Below are 19,869 nucleotides of genomic sequence, written 5' to 3' on the forward strand. Positions count from 1 at the left end.
TGGAGAGCTTGTTTATTCTTGCACGTGTGAAGGCTTTGTCCCTGGGATATGAAGATCAGTGAAGTGACTGAAATGCAAATGTCTCCGTGGGAGATGTTAGGAATTCTGTAGATAACTTAGAGACTCGGTCTCTGCGATCGATCCATTGCTGGTTGAGAGAAGATATTTTCCATAAATGCTGAGACGGCAACTTCATAAGTTAGTGATTAGGAATCATGGAGGTCATGGCTGTGATGGTGGTGGTGGTGGTGGAAGAGAGATGGTGAAAGTGGTGATTACAGTGCTGAGAGTGAAGTGGGGGTGATGATGGCATTGAGTCAGGCGCATGGTGGTGACAGTGATGCTACTGATGGTGCCAGTAGTTAGAGTGGAGGTGATGTGGAGATAGGGACGGTGGTGAGGGGGAAGAGGTGGTGGTAGCGACCGGGATTGTGATGATGTGAGCACTGCTTGTGCTCGCTCCAAGAGCTGCCTGTAGGCAACCAGCAGGCATCATTTCCCACATTCTGTCAGCATGACCTAAAGAGGATTAGACAAAAACCCTCTCCTCTGCTAAACTGATCCTGAGTCCCAAAGGATCTTTTATTCTAGAATAGCAATTATCAACCTGTGGGTCACGACCCTTTTGGGGGGTCCAATGGCCCCTTTCACAGGGATCACCCGATTCATAACAGTAGCAAAATTACAGTTATGGAGTAGCAATGACAATAATTTTATGGTTGGGGGAGTCACCACAACATGAGGAACTGTATTAGAGAGTCATGGCATTAGGAAGGGTGAGAACCACTGTTCTAGAATGAACAAGTCAGGAATCAAGATACATACTGTTAACTATTGTGACTCTTTTCCAGGCCAGGAGAACCAAACCATGTCTATGAATGAAGCAATTGATGAACCCAGTGCCAATTTCATCTGTGATCAAGAAGAGAGACAGGCCCTTAATGGAGGAAAGTAGTACCACTTTCCAATATCCCATGATTAAGGGGGAATTAGGCCTGGATTCTAAGACGATAGAGACGCACCAAGATTCATGTTGGAAGTAGAGCTAGCCTTCGCCAGGGGATGGCCTGTCAGAGGATGGACAAGGGGACCACATTTAGACTTCAGAATCTCCCAAAGTAGCCACTCCTAGCAGTATTCATCATGTACGCTGTTGCATTTCTCTTATCCCCCAGTTTCATAGTAAATATGTCTTCCATTACAACTTGAGCAAAGCTGTGCTTTGGTGTCCCCACAGCTAGGTTGTAGTGAGGCAACACACCAGTAGCTGGGACCCTGAAGCAGCTGTTTCGGGGTTGTGATGGCTTGATATGATGACAGATGCCCATTAGAATGGTTTGAGGTTATGTGCAAGCAGACGGGTCGCCCAATTCATAAGAGTAGCAAAATTACAGTTACGGAGTAGCAACAAAAATAATTTTATGGTTGTGGGGGGGGTCACCACAACATGAGGAACTGTATTAAAGGGTCACAGCACTAGGAAGGTTGAGAACCACTGCGTTAGAGCTTCCTAGAAAGTCCATGAGAACTTCTAATTGGCCTCAGAGTGAAGACTCAAACTGTTGATTTCTAAGACTTGCTTCTCCTAAAGTTTAGATGATCTTGGTCATTTGGACTTCAGGGGAGCCCGAGATTGTACAATAAGTACCACTTAATTTTTAATGATGAAAAAAATCAACTATGAATATCAAAAGAAAGGGAAGAGAGAATAGACAAAGAAAATGGGAGGAGGAAACTCTATGGATAGAGCCCAAAAGGGAGGAAGCAGGAGATTCCGCAGCGTTTCCTTCTTGTGCTGATATGCACACTGTGCCCTTGTCTACAGAGAGGCCTGCAGCATTCTGGGAATGTGGTAGGAAGCAGGACTGTCATAGAGAAGAAATGGAAAGTAGAGCCAGTCCTTTTGCTCTGGACAGCTGGAGACATTGAAGCAGGGCTCAGTAGGCCAGGAGCCAGATGCTGAAGGCTTGGCACTTGCCCCGGATCTGGAGAGGACAGTCAAGGGGCCTCGAGGTTCCCTTTGAAGCTGTCCAGCCAGGCAGACGAGAAGTGGATATCCTGGAGCAAACCATGCACATGTTTGACACGTTCTCTGTGTAGCTTCAAGGGATAGAACCCAAAGTATGCCTGGACTGGGTATTGGCTGCTATGGTGATGGAGAAACAGAAATTAAGTTAAGCCAACCTATAAATGGAAGGCAGTTTTGCAACCGTTACAATTCTATTGGCCCCAAAGTTGCCACGACCTCGTCCCTTTCTATGAGCAGCTCCCCTGACACTAACCCTGCCTCCTTCACAACGCCTGTGCCAGGTGTCTTCGAGACCATGGCATGGGTCTCAAGCAAGTGCACTCACATAGGACTCCGAGCTTCCTGAGAAGGTGTGTTCCAACTGTGACTAGATCATGTGTCTTTCTAACCTCTCTACTGGGAGACGTGTGTCCAGTATGTCCCCTGCCAGGCCCTTAACAAAGTGTTTGACACACTTAGTTGTCCATTTGTTGGCTGTCCGTCTGCACAGAGCAAATTTGAGAGCAAGCAAACAAATCAGATCTATGAAACTATATCCCTTCTGGTAAAGGCTAAAGGGGAAAAAATAAATAGAATTTCCATCAGGTGGGGATGGTTTGGTTGTTTAAAAGAACAAAATAACCAGAAGCTATGTTTTGAGAGGGGGCATTGGTAGCTCAGGAGTAGAATTCTTGCCTTCCTTGTAGGAGACCTGGGTTCAATTCCCAGTCAGTGCACCCCAAGTGAAGCCTCCATCTGTCTGCTGTGAACGCTTACGTGTTGCTAGGATGCTTATTAGTCTTCAGTCTAAGACGCACTAGAGGGCAAGGCCTGGTTACTTACTTCTGAAATCTCAGCCAGTGTAAACCCAGTGGATCACAACAATCCAGCCCACAATTGATCGTGGTAAGGGCACAGTTCGGGGCAGGGTCTCGTCTCTTTGTGCATGGGGCCTCAATGGGTTTCGGGCTGATTTGGCAGAAGCTAAAACAAGTAACAAGTATTTTATGAGACTGTGTTTCCTACTCACTCTGCACCACCAATAAATCGGGTCCTCCATAAAGAAGGGCAAGGGCCTCTGCTGGCAGGATGAGCTATGCACTGGACTGCTGACCGCAAGAGCAGTGGTTCAAATGCACCAGTCAGTCCCTGGAGGGAAGATGAGGCTTTCTACTCCTGTCAGGATTTACACCTTTATGCTCTTGACTACTAAATAAAAAGTTGATGGGTCAAACCCACCAGTGGCACCTTGGAAGAAAGCCCTAATGATCTGCTTCCAAAAGTACACCGACTTGAAAACTCTGTCGAGCGGTTACAACCTGCACACGCGGGGCTGCCAGGAGTCAGAGCAGACGTGACGAGTGGATGGCTCTGATTGGGTCAGGACTGAAAGACACCTTATGGCAGAGCCACCCACTCCGTGCTTCAAACTTTCCACAAAAGCTAAGCCAAGTGGTGTCTCCAGCCTCTGAACATGATGAAAGAATCCATCTCTTCCCAAAGCCGGGCTTTGGGCCTTAGAGCTTCCTCGTATAAATAACGCACTTTATAAATAACCTGGGAATCTGTGTGTCAACTGACGGATCAGGCTCTGGCAATATGACCAGGCATACCACATCCCAGGTTCCAGATGTTGGGACAATTTGAATCCAGTCCCCACCACTGTCCTCTCCACCCCCCATAAGTACATTTGCCACACAAAGAGGGGTTTCTCCACCAAGGGTGCTCTAAAGGAGTCGTTATGGCTCAAAGGCACAGACTGGCTGTGCCCATCAAACCTCACTTGAGGACCCACCAAAGTTGTTATGGATGAAAATGAGCAGGAGGAGGCCAAGGAAAGTGGAAGAAGTTGAGTTTGGAATGGAGACCTGGGTTCCGCTCCCAATATGACTTTATCTCAATACGATTTCATTTCCTGTGACTAGATGGCCAACGGGGAGTGTAGGCATGTGTTGATGGGCGATGGACTGGGCCAGAGAAGCCCCAGCATGCAGACGTGTGTGAGTACGGGGTCCAAACACTCGGCACAGCTTCCTGGCAGTGTTAATGTTCTAAGGTGCAATTTCCACATAAGCCCTCCTAATTGGTAGACCCCCAGAACCCATCCCAGAGAGCTGGAGCTGGGTTTCTGACTTGTCTTAAATGTTGTGGCTTCTCATGTCCATTGTCTGCTAAACATAAGAGCTATTCTAGGTGGCAGAATAACTCGATCTTGAGGGGGAAGTGAATGGGTATCTTGAGGGCTATTGGCACCTTGGGCATGAAAACTTCCTAGAAAGGTATGTGAAGGCACGGCTGGGGTGGTTCACCACCTTCCATGTTGGTGAGAATTTTTACCTTCCACACTTGGTAAAGTCAAGGGCAAGTACAGAATTCTTACCTTCCATACTTGATAGACGGCCAGGGAAAAAGAGGACAAGATGGACTGACACAGTGACGGGAATGATGGGGCGGCATATAACAACAATTGTGAGAATGGCAGGGGACCGGGCAGTGTTTGGTTCTGTTGTTCACTCTGAGATCCCACGGCACCTAACCACACATCACCCTAGAGACCTGGGGTTAATTCCAAACCAATGGACCTCGAGTGCCACCATCACCACCAGCGTCGGTGGAAGTTAGGGTATTGCCGGGATGCTGAGCAGATTTCAGCAGAGCCTCTGGACTAAACTAGCCTAGGAAGAGTGCCTGAAAATCCTTCCTTGAACACCCTGTAGATCATAGCACTCGGATCTGCAAACTATGGGAGAGACTGCCAGGACTGGGCAGCGCTTCATGCCATCGCACAAGGGGCACCATGGGGCCACTGCCAACTCCACAGCAACCAGCTGGCTGAGGTGTGGCTTTCCTGGTAAGAGACAGGTTTGGGGAAAGGTAGTGAAGGGGGAAAGTGAGGGTAATTTCTGATTCTTTGAAAAACAAACCCACGCCTGTGCTTCAGTCTGGCTCTAACAACACTAGATCCACAGTAACACTGGAATCCCTGTTTACTTCACCTCCCCTACTCTCTCTTTCCCAGTTTCTTAATCTGCCAACTCTTATCTAGTCCCGATTAAAGGAGGGGCCTTCAATGGAGTGGTCAAGTGGTCTACAAGGGAAGAGATTCAGAACACTTCCAGGAAAGAAATCATCACATCGTACAGATGAATGTATTCACTCAGCTGTATCTCACAGAGAACGGGTAAAATATCAGCTGATACACAGATTGTGATCCTCATGCCTACTGTGGGGTTTCCACAGATACTGGCTGATGCCTGGCTGGGACTTCCTGTGCATCTCTGAGAACCCCTTTCCAGGACCACAGCTCCATTTTCTTCTTACCCTGGGAAAGAATCCCTGAGCGGTGCAAATGGATAAGCTCTCAACTGCTACCCAAAACGCTGAAGGTTCAAATCCACCCAGAGATACCTCAAAAGAAGGGCCTGATGGTCCACTTCTGAAAAATCAGCCACTGAAACCCCTATGGAGCGCAGTGCTATTCTGACGCATAAGTCCAAATCAGCTGGAATACAACTGGATGAGTGGGTAGGTGGGTGGGCTGGATGGTTCATTGGTTGACATCAAGACTGGGAATGTTATAAGAGTTTCATGGCTTGACATCAGCTGATCATGCTGTGCTGGGCTATTCCAAAGCAGTTACTTCATAAATGATTTAGGCCTCCCAAGTTAGGTCCTAGTCCAGCCACCAATATAATTGTAGGGTTCCCAGGCTGCCCTCAAACACCTGGTCTGTCCACACCTGCACTGTTGCCCGTGGTTGCACGGTTACCTTTGTGGAGACTCTCCTGCCGCCTCTTATCTGCCAAGCAACCTAACCACCTCCGTGAAAACACAGTCTTAGGCCCCAGCCAGGGAGGTTGCAGAAGGGCTGACTCCTTAGCGTGCCTGCCAAAGTGAAAATGGCCAGCCTGCTCCATCACGTAGCCAAAGTTAAACAGCAACTGTTTAAACACCGACCGTGGAATTCTCAAATGGGTAAATACCATATTGTCTGCAGCAGCCAAAGAATGTGTTTAAAAGCAGCTGTTCAGTGTGTGTCAGAACAAGGCCTTAGTTACAGAGCAACAGAGGCGGGCCAGTCAAATACATATTCTAGTGTTTCATAAACCTACTTGTGCAGGAAGGTGAACTGAAGCAGCTTTCCAGGCAGGCAGAACATTCCAAAAGCTGAGCCGATAAATAAAACGCGCTGTGGAGAACCAGTTCCCTTTTCAAGGTGGAAGTTAAATATATTCCGAGTAAGCTGGGGCAGATAACGAAGATGACATGCAATGGGATAAGCCGCCCATCATTCCACGCCCCATCTGCTGGCATGAGAAGGGTTCCACATACACTTCTGAGAGGACTAGAACAATGCAGCTCAGGTCCTCTTGAAAAAAGCTGGTTCCACCAAATGTCCACAGACCTGGCTGTTTCTGGTGCCCTAGGTGCCGTGGTAGCCTGTGAGCTGGTGTGTTATAAAGTCAAGAAAATGCCGCCTCCCTCCTTGACATTTGTACCCAAGGGTCTTCCGTGAAAGTGCCCCTTACGTGTTTGACTCACCAGGTCCCACCTTCAGCGTGCTCAAGGAAGCGGGGTTGCTACTGCGGGATTCCATGCATAACGGGACCAGAACTTGGTGATCCATAGGGCTCTCGTTGGACTGAACTTTTGGAGATAGCTTGCCGGGTCTTTGTTCCTAATTTGTCTGGGTCGAGAAGCTTTGGAGAAACCTGTATGTCATCATAACAGCATCCAAGCCTCTGTCTTGACTAGGAGACAAATCTAAACAACAGATACTGCAAGTTACTCAGGATCACCTTCGAGCTCCTCAATAGCCAAGAATCCCTTACTCGGTCCAGCTGGTCTTGCCCAACCGCTTCTTCACTGCGAAAATGATTCCCCAGAAACCCCCATGGTCCTCATGTAAATACAGTCATAGTTCACCAACTGTCTATTTTGGTAAGACCTATGAATCCCAGTTTGGCCTCAAACAGAATCTCTCATTTGAAAAGGAATTAGACTTTTTCTTTATTAACATTGCCCAAGAAGGAGCTAAATATGGACTGTGATCTCAAAAAAAACAATGTTCATCACATTACAAGGTGTTAATTATGTCCAAATAATTATTATTGAGAATAAAATTAATCTAAGCCATCCCATCTATAGAACATTAGTTTGGAGGATACATTTTTTTAAGCCCACTGCCATTGAGACTATTGCAACACAGAGCAACCCTATCAGGTTTCCAAGGCTGCAAACCTTCATGGGAGCAGACAGCCTCATCTTTCTGCCAGGGAGTGGTCAGGGTATTTGAACTGTCCACCTATGGTGAGCAGCCCATTGCATGCCTATAAAAAACTAATAGGCACCAAAAAGTTCAATTAAAAACAAAACATGTGACCTTAGGTAAATTACCATATATTGCCACCCTCAAAGAGGAAGAAAGAGCTCTGAGCCCTGGGAAACGCCAATACTCATTGATCTATTATCCCTACCTTCCCAAACACATCCTGGCCATTGGCAGTCATAAAAGGACAGAAGAAGGAGACACATATTTCTGTTGGAGGAAATCTGTGTCACCTCGGTCCACGTCTGGATATGCTCCATGGACACAGAATATGGCCATTCAGACTCTCCGTCGTCCACCAATACTTTGGCCAAGAATTCATTCTGGCTAAAGGTTGGAAAGCTAGCTCCTACTTTGTGTGTCTCGATCCAAATGCATAGCGCCCAGAGATGATTTTCACAAAGCTGCATCTGTGTCTGCCAAGGTTTACCCAAAACCCTTAGATGTACAGGAGGACATATTTATAAAACAAATGTTTCTGATGGCACATGTTTTAGCACAAAGCATCTTCTACATCTGTGAAGAAGAGGGGGTGGGTATTAACAGCTTTTCAAATGTCAACATCGAAGCCCAGGCTTTCAAGGCCATAGGAAAAGTCTGTGTTATATCCAGTTCTCTCACACTTCAGGAGAGGTTAGGAGACCAGGAAATAGTGAATGGCACTGTGCTAACAGAGTCAAAGAAGAGAAAGCTAACAAGGGACTCGTGGTCAACTGATGAGCCCTAAACATAACTGGCTCCATCATGCTTCTAAACATGCTGCCTGCCTGATTGTCCCCTGAGGAGTGCCTTTCATCACTTTACTTGGAGCCAATCAGAGCCAGTTCAGAGTGGGATCACCTCGAGCTGCTGTCCGACAAGTAACCATGAGGGTCCAGCCAGGAACTGCTCCCCACCAACCCTGCTCACCAAACTCACTGCCAATCCAGTAGACACTGACCCTACAGGGCTGGGCAGAACTGCCCTTGTGAGTGTCCAAGACTGTAACTATTAAGGGGAGTAGAAAGCCCCATCTTTCTCCCAAAGAGTGGCTTGTGGTTTTGAACTTCAGACCTTGAGAACCACAGCCCAACTTGTAACCACTACACCACCAAGACTCCATCTGCTCACCAATGCAACCATGCTGAGGAATGGAGGCGTTTTCACCTGTACTTTTTCAAAGTGGCTTTGGTGAGCAGGAGCAAAGTGACCCTGAGCAAAGTCCACGGGGGGAATGCCTCCATTTCTCAGCAGAGAGCATCTTTCCTCCTATTGCCACCTTGAAACACATCTCAGTACCTTATTCAGGTGCCAGGTGGAGGCGTGGATCACTGCTGGGCTGATTATTAACCTAATTATATATATATATATATATTCCACTCAGACTCTCAGAACTGTCTTCAAACCTCATTCTTGCTTTATAAACTCTGCCAACAAGGCTGCTAAAGAGCACATTCTGCTGCCTTGTTCGCTGTTTGCATCCTGTTAACTCCCCATCTTGTTCCAGTCAGCCGCCCCCAGAAAGGCCTATTCTTCACCCCAGCAGTGGCAGCTTCTCCCAGAAGCATTTGAATTCCATTTTCAGTTCCTCTAGCAAACTCAAAAAATCAATTTCATGACTTGTCCTCAGAGACATTAACACCAACCAGACAGCATCCCTTCTTCGGGCATCAGGTTGAAGCCCCACAGGGTCTCTCCTTCCAGCTCAGACACCAGCTGAGCAGCATCTCACCCAGCCTCAGAAGTCCAAGACTTCTCCCAGTGCCCAAGTTTTAATAAGTTCAATATATCCCCTTTCCCCCACCCCTTGTAGTTGCTACCTCCTTAGTGTTCCCTTTCGGCCTTTCCAGTCACCTGATTATTATGTCTTTATGTGATATTCTCGCTGATAAAATGGCTGATGGGGTTTTTGTCCCCTGCCTGGACCCTGAAGAATTCATTCACAGTTAGGTTCCAAGCATCTCTGGGAGGTAACTGGTACCTGGCTCAGCCCAGCCCCTGTGAGACTGCAATGTAGATGCTGGGGGGAGATGACCCACTTAAGATATACATTCCGATCTGGTTGATCAATGCCAACCTCTGTATGATTGGGATGAATTCAAATGCCAAGGAAATAGTGAGGTTTGTGGCAAATGGAGCTTAATTGCCATGTAATCTTGTGGGATGGTTGCAGAACTGCTTTGCTAAACATCGGGATGGTTTTCTTTACTGGCCAGTAGTGAGTTGTGTGGAAGCATCCTCTTCATGGACTTTCGGGAGAAGATGATCTTATTACAGTTTATGGTGGGACATTCTCTGGAATCTGCCATGAAGCGTGTGGGTTCTGGGAGAGCTGTGGGCCCCGTGGCCATTGCAGATAAAGCACCCCAAACTGACAGGGAGGTCTCTGACAGGGTGTCCTTTATCACATCCTCACTTGAGGACTTGTGTCGTCTCAGTTGAGTGATGCTGGAAGGCTTCTGCAGCCTCGACCCCTGCTGCTGCTGCTGCTGCTGCTGCCGCCGTTCTTCAATGATTTCCATGCATTCCAGCTCGCGAACTCTGCTCTTGTCAATGAGTTGTTTCACCACGGAGGAGGTATACGTGACGTAAGCTGGCCAAGGGTCGTGCTTTTCAAGCAGATTTAAGGGAAGACCAATGTTTTCGGTGAGTTCTGCCAACCAAGAAGCACAGAAAGGATTTAGTCACTTCAGTGCAATAGCCTTTCAGAGAACCGGAATGGAGCGGAACGCTCCGGCTCTGTGAATTCCTCCCCATCGTCATGACAAACTTCCACCCCTTATACTCTGCAGAAACAAACCCCAGTGCAACATGGGGGGACAGAAAGCCATTCTGGAGGGGATAGCAAGTGGAGAGCAGCATTCATGATGAGAAGACTTTGGGGTCCAGCAGTCTTGGTTGCAAATCTCTATGTGATCGCAGACAAGTTATTTGACCTCTGAGCTTCCACTGCCTCACCAATGCTATTGCGAGGATTAAATAAATATACTTCAAGTGCTTCGAATGGTGTAGTTGGGGGTGGGGGGTGAGAGTATTGGTTCTGAAGTCAGACGGTGTGTTCAACTTCCTACTCTAACCCCTTTACTACCCGTTGACCTTGTACAAGTCTCTGACCTGTACTTCTAAACTGCAGTTGCTTCAACTATAAATTGGTGATTAAAATAGCTTTAATCCCTGAGGATTAAAAACAAAAATCAAATAAGGTGCTGCCGAGCTGATTTGAATTCATGCTAACTCCATGTGTTACGTAGAGCAATACTGTACTTCATAGGGCTTCTTTATTTATTTATTTATCTATTTATTTAGTTAGTTATTTTTAGGCAGGTGGAGGCTTCCAGAAAGAAATAGAAAACTTGCTAGGCATATTCTACAACACTCTTCCTATGGTTTTCAATGGCTCATTTTTCAGAAGTAGAATGCCAGGCCTTTCTCTGAGTTGCCTCTGTTAGCAGCCAAGTATGTTAAAGCTTATACCTCCCCCCGGGATTCCTAAAGATGAAAAGAAATCATTTATGTAAAGGTTTTAGCACAAAGCTGACATGGAGTAATTAGCTAACAGTACGGATGTCTCTTTGCCTACCCTATTTCATTCCTCTTCATCAGCCGGGTAAAGTGAGCATCACCTCTATCAGAAGATGAAACCAAGGGTGGCAGGCTAGCTCAACTGGTGAATGATGGATTCGAACTCACAAGTCTTTCAGGACCGCTGCCGGCCGGAAGTGATGGGTAATTGGAGCACAGGAGTTTTACTAGGAATTGTATTCATTGACTTAACAAGCAGCTTGTGCTCCTGCTGATACTAAACCATGGTCCAATAGTCCCTCCCTCCTTTCATTGACAGCATCACTAAATCTAAAAGAAATGCCTCAGAATTTCTCTTCTGAAGCTGGCACTGTCCCTGCTTCTCAAAGTGGGTGCATACATGCTCAGTTTTTCTATTTCATTGACCGTTTCGATAGGCGCGTGGGAGGGAAAGGAGTTCAATGCTTCATCTTGCTAACTCCAACCTAAAGACCATGAAAACCCCTGTGGATGAGAATAATACAGTCGAGACTCAGAGGAGAGAGTTATTGCTGGGCATTCAGGAGCCGGCACAATCTGGGAGCCGCTCTTTAGTAAAACATAGGCTGTGACAGGGCTTCGTCCCCCAGGAGGAGTCCTGCATTCGCTTTCTAAGGAAGATGAGATGTGTGGCAGTGCGGCAAAGCTTTGGCTGTTCACCCCGCTCTCCTTCAAGCCAGTGCAGACCACAGAGATCATCGGGTGTTTACATGAAGCTGCCACCAGCACATCTAAAACCGGCATAAAATGAGCAGCAGCCCCGCTCAGCCTCCTGCAAGAATTGTCGTAATTAATGTGGCATCTGTACCAGAGGAACGAGAGACCACACAGAGAGCCCTGCCTCTCACCCCCCGCCCCCCTCTGCCCTGGACTTCAAACCCTCTAACCTGGGCCAGCCCCACCCCCAGCAGATTTCACAGTCAACAGTCCACGCCTACCTTCATCTGTCTTCTTTCTTCTATTATTCCTCCCTTTCCTTTGTAGAGAGTCCTCCATGTCAACGGTCCAAATGCCTCTAAGGAAATACACTTGTTAATCAGGACCACCCCAAACTGGCCTCAGAAGAAAGCACTTAGTCACAAAGGGATCCTGAGTTTAAAGGTCACAACCATGGCACCTTTTGTGAAGCTGAACAGAGCATGGGAAAGCCCGGATAGAAGGTCAGGACAATCTTCCTGGGTCATGCTGTGAGGGAGGGAGTGCTGGGACCAGCCTGGTGGCCATCTGGTAGTTTGATCATTAGAGGCAGGTGGAAAAACTATGTTCCAACGTCAACATTATGCTACCTTCTCTACCACAGGCTAAGTCCTAACTCATTCAAGTACGGTCAGTGTCTACCCTTCAGGTTGACTGCTCTGTCTGGAATGGTACGGGGGAGGGAGCTGCCAGGAATCTGATCTATGAGGATGCTTAGGAAAGAAGGTGTGGCCTCCAGGCATAGGCTGGATAAGGAAGAGCTCAATGCCTTACTTAGTCATGTGGGTGGGCGATAAACTGGCAGAGGTCCATATTTGTGCTCACTCCAAAGAAAGCTGATCCAAGAGAATGCAGACATTATCAAACAATGTCATTCATACCCAAGGCAAGTAAAATGCTGCCGAAGATAACAAAAAATGGTTTCAGCAGAATCTGGACAGTTAAAAAAAAAAACAAAAAGTATCTGGACAGTTTCAAGCAGGCTTCAGAAGAGGACATGGAACAAGAGATATCACTGTGGATGTCAGATGGAGCTCGGTTGTAAGTAGAGATATTTGAAAAATATTTGACTGTGTTTCATTGATGATGCAAAGATATTTGATGGTGTGGACCATAACAACTATAGACAACCTGGTGAAGAATGGGAACCCCAGATCTGTTAGCTGTTTATTGACCAGCAGGAAGTTACTCTAATAAAACAAAGGGAACTGAATGAATTAAAACCAGGAAGGGTATGCATCGAGGTTGTATTTATCCCATCTATATGCCAGCTGACCACCACTTGTCTGCCACTTTGTCATGCTGGCCTGGCTTGTGTATTGCTATGATCCTAGAAGCTCTGTCACTGGTAGTTCAAATACATCAGAATCCCCCAAAATGAACAAGTCTTAGCAGACGAAGAACAGACTACGACGAAGGGATCAGTTGCCTACTTTAGAAGTAGTCACCGAAAACCTTATGGAACCGTCTGGAAACATTGTCATACACTCAAGTCCTAATGAGTGGAAGCAGACCCTTACTGGAGGCAGTGTCAGCGAATTGGTCCCTCTGGTTGGAAGGCAACTGAAATGTAACCACAGAGAAGCTGCTTTCTCATCGTAGAGTTGGCCACGGTTGTAAGACTGGAGTAAAGCCTGAGGGAGTAAAGCCTCAGGAGCTTCCTTTGCTCATGTGGCACAACTCAAGGTGAGAAGAAACAGCTGCCAAAAACCTACCACTAATAAGAACTTGAAATGTACAAAGTACGAACCTAGCAACATTGGAAGTTGTCAACAATGAAATGCATAAAGATAGATATCCTGGACATTAATGAGCTGAAATGGATTAGGAAATCATATGGTTTGCTACAGGACACCATCAAGAGAAGATGTTTTCAAAGTTCAGGTGGAATACTGTGTTAGTCCAGGTAGATTAGAGAAACAAATCCAGACATAGTCATATGAATGTAAGAGAGAACTTATATCAAAGAGTAATTATATTTTAAGAAAACAACCCCTTCCAATCCCGATCAAGTCCTTAAGTCTGATATTAGCCCATATTTCTGCTATCAGTCTATAAATTCCTCTTCAGATTCACGCAACACAAGCAATAATGCCAAATGCAGGAAGATCACAGGCTGGTGGGTGGAGAGTCTTGTGGATCCAATGGCAGAGGACACATCTCCAGGGCTCTCTGTCATCAGCATAGCTCCATGTGGCTTGTCAACAAGGATGTGAAGCAGACAGAGAGTGTGTGTCCTCCTCCCAAGGAGAAAAAGAAGTTGTTTCCAGACTTCTCCTGGTGGGTGTTACTTTGTGACCTGATTGACAGGCTTGACTTTACCCCTACATTCTATTTAGCAAGCTGACATGAAATGATGTAACTGAAACAAATACACTCAAAGTCATATTTTGGCTCTTGTGGACTACTTTTCATTTTCTTTAGCTTCAACCTGAACTTGCATATAACAATTGATGGTCTGTTCCACAATCAGTTCCAGGTTTCATTTCAATTACTGATAATTGAGCTTTCTCCATCAGGCACTCTCCAGCTTTGTTTTTATCACCTGGTGGTATTTTCCAACTGCTGTCCTTTCCTCTTTGTTTCCAACGTTTTCATTCCAATCACCAATAATTACCAATATATCTTGATTGCTCATCTGATCAATTTCAGACTGAAGACATTGATCCGAGTATTGCAAATAATAAAATCCAAATCCCAAGGATGGAATAGTATCAGAGCTTAAATTGTGAACACCTGGTTTGCAAAAGGCTATCATTAACAGTGGAAGCCCAAAATCCATTTTCAAGGTCCACACGTGGATTAATCCACCAATGAATTCCCTCTGAGCATACTCAAGAGCTATGAATATGATAATAATATCAGACAGAGAGCATTGTAAAGTTGATTATGGCAGATGTAGTTAGGTTAAAATGTAGTACCTTAATACTAAAACTATAAATATATGTACATAGATCTATTTCCACACCATCCTATATATATTACATATGTACATGCCTGTATTTAGACCTCTGTAAATAACCTTTGTCTCTTAGTTCTTTCCTCTATTTCCTTTTACTTTCCTCTTGTCCCACTATCATGCTCAGCCTTCATTTGGGTTCCAGTAATTCCTCTCAGTTACATTACCCTTGATCAAAACCTACCAGGCCTCTCACACCCTCCTTGCCACTAATTTTGGATCACTTGTTGCCCCTTGCCCCTGGGTTGGTCAACACCACCTTCCTTTCCCCCAGGTCCCCCAGGAACCATCGGTCCAGTTGTTTTCTCCTCCAGACTGTTCATCCAGTCCATCTTATCTAGATAGATCTGCATAGATAAGAATATGCACAAAAAAACAAGGCATAGCGAGACAAAGTGACAAAAGAGGACACAACGATGACAACAAAAAAGAAAACCAATGACCCAGAGAAGAATAAATTAACTAAAAAGAAAAAATTTTAAATTTTTAAAAAGAAATAAAAACCTATAAATAGATAAAGGTCTGATGGTCTGATTGGTCTTGTAAATAGATTAAGGTAGCAGATGGACATTGGACCTCCACTCAAGCACTTACTCAATGCAAGAACACATTGTTCTATTAAATTGGCATTCCATGATGCGCGCCTTCCCAACACGATGCGAACTTCCCGACACATTTGAAGACAAATGTGTACATAAGAAAATGTGGTGAAGAAAGCTGATGGTGCCCGGCTATCAAAAGATATAGGGTCTGGGGTCTTAAAGGCTTGAAAATAAACAAGCGGCCATCTAGCTCAGAAGCAACAAAGCCCACATGGAAGAAGCACACCAGCCTGTGTGACCATGAGGTAGCGAAGGGATCAGTTATTAGGCATCAAAGAACGAAAAATCTTACCATTGTAAATGAAGGTGAGTGCAGAGTGGAGACCCAAAGACCATCTGTAGGCAACTGGACACCCCCTTATAGAAGGGTCGTGGGAAGGAGACGAGCCAGTCAGGGTGTGGGGTATCAAAGATAAAGCATACAACTTTCCTCTAGTTCTTAAATGTTTCCTCTCCCCACTATCATGATCCAAATTCTACCTTACAAATCTGGCAAGACAAGAGGATGTACATTGGTACAGACAGGAACTGGAAACAGGGAATCCAGGACAGATGATCCCTTCAGAACCAGTGGTGAGAGTGGCAATACCTGGAGGGTAGAGGGAAGGTGGGGTAGAAAGGGGGAACCAATTACAAGGATCTACATATAACCTCCTCCCTGGGGAATGGACAACAGAAAAGTGGGTGAAGGGAGACGTCAGACAGTATATGACAAAATAATCATTTATAAATTATCAAGGGTTCATGAGGGAGGAGGGAGCAGCGAGGGGGGGGGGAAATGAGGATCTGATACCAAAGGCTCAGTAGAAAGAAAACATTTTGAGAATGATGATGGCAACAGGTATACAAATGTGCTTGACACAATGGATGGATGTGTGGATTGTGGTAAGAATTGTACAAGCCCCCAACAAACGGATTTTTTAAAATTCCACAAAAGCCAAAAAAATTAAAATGTAGTATCTTAACACTTGATCTCCATTTAGACCTGTTTAAAAGCTATTTTAATTTGAAAAACCAAAGGGGGGATGGGCAGTACATGTGGATTAAGCGTCAGTGAATTAGACCAGGCAGGTCACTATCTTTGTCATACAGAATGCATTGGAAAGTGAATTATTGCAGATGCAGTTAGATTAAAATTTAAGACCTTATCATTGGATCTCCCTTTTGGCCCATTTAAAATTTGTTCTAGTTTTTAATATTTTCTGCTTTCTTTTTGACTGAAGTTTTTCTCTGTTTACTTTGTTATTGTTGTTAGGATTTTGTTTGTTTTGTTCTATGTTTTCTGTATGTGAAATCCAGGATATGTAAAGCTATAGAGACAGTAACTGGATTAATGGGTTCTTGGGGGGTAGCAGGAAAGATTGGGGTGAAATAGGGAACTAATAGCAATGAGTACAAGAGAGTAGAAAATGTTCTAAAATCGATTGCGGTAGTGATTCTACAATACTTGGTATGAATAAGCAATTTAATTGTATGATGTGTGAATTATATGCCAATAAAACTATTTAAAATTTTCTTCAAGTTCTGTAGCTCAAGCTTTAGTTGCTGATGCATAAATCTGAATAACAGTTGTGTTCACTGGATTTCCTGATATGCAGACAGCTATTATCCTATCAAAGACAGCACTGTACTTCAAGCTAGATCTTGCAATGTCCTTTTTGACGATGAACACAATGCTATTCCTCTTGATTGTGTCATTCCTGTAGCAGACCAAATGTTTCTCTGATTTAAAGTGGTCAATCCCAGTCCATTTTAGCTCACTAATGCCTAGAATATTGATCTTTGTGCATTCTCTTTTATTTTGATGACTGCCAATTTTCCTAGATTTATACTTCACACCTTCAAAGTTTAATTATAAATAGACTTTTGCAGTTACTTATTCTCATTTTGAGTCGTGCCTCATCAGCAAATGAGGTCCCGATGAAGGCTTTGCTCCACAGGCTTTGTTCTATCCACCTTATCATGGTCGACGCTATTCTGAGAAGGTAGCTCTTCATCAGGCATGTAGGGCCTTCCCTCCTCAGGGACCCCTTGTCTAGTGCCCTGCCTGACTACGTTAGTGATAGACTCATTGTCTAGCACTGTGTCTGACAAGGTCCTGCTGCTGCTGTTCATAAGGTTTTCAGTATCTGACTATTTCATTGCTATCCATCAGTTTTCAATGGCTAATGCCTCTGAGGTGGACAGCCTATTCCTTCTTCAAAGTCAGTTCTTCGTCTGGAAGCTCTGTTGGAAATTGTTCACTTTAGGTGACCCTGCTGGCATTTTCCGTTCCATCTTATATGTTAGCTTCCAGAATCACAGCAGCATATAAGTCACACCAGTACGACAGACAGACAGAGAAGTGCGGGGAGCTGTGCCATGATATTTCAAATACCAGCAGGATCATACATCGTTTCAGTGGAGCTTGTAGAGTAAGACAGACTAGGGAGAAAAACCTGGTGATCTACTTCCAAAATATTTAACAATAAAAACCCAGATCGCAACTGGAAATTGTCCTGCATGTGCGGGAGATGAAGCCACCTAGGTTGAAATGCATTTCAACTAAACGTTGGCCATAACAATGGACTTGAGCATACCAGTGATTATGAAGATGATGTGAAACTGGGCAATGTTTCCTTCAGTTGTCCATAGGGCACCGTGACTCCAAGGTAACCCAATGGCAATTACAACAAAACTATTAACTATCTGGATGTCAGAAACGTGTCCAGCGCATTTCCTTTCTAGTTCTAAGACATATGCCTTTATCCAAGAATTCATTTTTCTACATGTTCAGTATTTCCAACTCCATTTCTAAAATACGGTTAATCAACCATGCCATGAAAAAACATTTTGCACTACAGTGACTTGGGGAGTTGTGAATAAATTATTTCATCCTTGCTTCTAAATTTATAGTTAATAAACTTCACAGTCTCAGAGAAGCTGAGTTATAAGAGGATCATTTATCTCAACCTCGTCTTGCTCAAATCCTCTTTCTATATACTGGTGGCCAATCCTGCTGAATGGTCGATTGTCCCATACCTGCTATGGAAATCTAGAAAAAGTTCATAGTCAAGAGAGGAAATATTTGAGGCTGTCTCAAAACTCATGGTGAGCAATTGGAAAGCACAAGGAGCCATGTAGTTGTGATTAAGTCTGAAGAAAAGCTGTAGGTTTTTCTAATTTTGTTCAATTCCAACACCAAAGTCCTGTTTTGCCTCCCTATAAATGATATGCAAGCCAACAGTGTACAGACAAAAAGAGCATTGGCAGGAGGCAGACGTTCAAGTGGCTTTCATGAATGTTCACCGAGGTCCATATTTAATTTCCTGGGATTTCAAGCCCAGTACTCCCACAATCCCCACCTCCCCTCTCATCTCACCATTTCTAAAATCTATTTTGATACAATGGGTTAGCCCCACACAGATTCAAAGGAATGACATTTGCCTTAAACCTGACATAACTTTGTACCTCATACATGTTGCTAACTTCTGAGGACTTCCGTTATTGTACTACTAAGAATGAAGATGAATTCCTTGTCTGCGTCCATCACAGACTCATGTTGCTGTCAGGTGCCACTGAGCCAATGCTGATTCGCAGTGATCCAAAGCGCAACAGAACAGAACATGGTCCAGATTCGTGCCAGCTTTACAATTGTTCTTTTGTCTCAGCCCACCGTTGCAGCCACTGTGTCAATCCATCTTGTGGAGGGCTTCCTCTTTTTGTTCGCCTTCTACTTTTTTAAGCATGATGCCCTTTTCCAGAGACTGGCCTCTCTTGCTAACATGTCGAAAGTGGGTGAGACAAAATCTCGCCATCCCTGCTTTTCAGAAACATTCTGGGTGTTCTCCCAAGACAGATTTGTTTGTTCTTTTGGCGGTCCATGCTAATTTCAATATTTTTCACCAGCATTATGAGTAACAATCCAAGATTCTTAGCCAACGCTCAGAGTCATAATTGCAATAAAATGTTTTCTGAAAAATAAAATTGCTTCTAAGCTAATGGAGCCCAAACGTCACTGCAAATTGGAATAATTGTCGCTGTTAGGTACTATTGACTCACTGTTTTCTTGTCGCTCAGAGCAGTGACTTAGGGAGAGCAGTGTCTATAAACAATGCTTGATATTGTTTTGGGTGTTGTTAGGAGCCATTGAGTTGGTTCTGATTCTCAGTGACCCTACAGACAACCGAACAGTGCACTGCCTGGTCCCACACCACCCTCACAATTGTTCCTTTGCCCGAGCCCGCTGCTGCAGACTCTGTGTCAATCCTCCTCGTCTCTGCCTCTCTACCTGCCCACATAGCGTGTACTTCTCCAAGGGCTGTCTCTTCTCACAACATGTGTGAAGTGTGGAAGAGAAGGTCTCTCCCCCCTTCCCTCTACAGGAGCGCTCTGGCCATACTTCTCCCAAGACGGGCTCGTTTGTCCTTTAGGCAGTCCATGGTACTGCCAATATTCTTCTCCAGCACCACTGTTCAGATGCATCCCTGCTTCGTCACTCTTCTCATTTCCACAGGCATAGAGGCAACTGAAAACACCATGGCTCGGGTCAGGCACAAAGTAACATCCTTGCTTTTCAATTCTTTAAAGGAGTCTTGTGCAGAATTACCCCAAGCAATGTGTCTTTTTGGCCGCTTGACTGCCGTTTCCATGAGCATTGATGGTGATTCAAGCAAAGCAAAATCCTTGACAACTTCATCCTTTTCTTCATTTATCATGATGTCGCCTACTGGTCCACCCGTGAGGATGCGGGTCT

At 45.0% G+C, this 19,869-nt stretch overlaps 1 protein-coding gene across 2 annotated transcripts in view; it reads right to left on the reverse strand.

Annotated features, from left to right (window-relative positions):
- Positions 1–5,421: 5,421 nt before the first annotated feature.
- The window catches only part of CDRT4 (CMT1A duplicated region transcript 4), a 28,959-nt gene continuing 14,511 nt past the window's right edge, over positions 5,422–19,869 (reverse strand). The window contains exons 2-3 of one of the 2 annotated variants that reach the window (XM_075561091.1): positions 11,816–11,892; positions 5,422–9,969 (exon numbers count right to left, since the gene is read on the reverse strand). In XM_075561091.1, coding sequence (XP_075417206.1) covers positions 9,500–9,969; positions 11,816–11,873 — 528 coding nt within the window. In that variant the 5' untranslated portion in view covers positions 11,874–11,892 and the 3' untranslated portion in view covers positions 5,422–9,499. Of the gene's footprint in view, positions 9,970–11,815; positions 12,229–19,869 lie in introns of those variants that run through there. The other variant, XM_075561092.1, reaches the window with a different exon arrangement.

Source organism: Tenrec ecaudatus, chromosome 10 (assembly GCF_050624435.1).
Source record: "Tenrec ecaudatus isolate mTenEca1 chromosome 10, mTenEca1.hap1, whole genome shotgun sequence".
Lineage (NCBI taxonomy): Eukaryota > Metazoa > Chordata > Mammalia > Afrosoricida > Tenrecidae > Tenrec > Tenrec ecaudatus.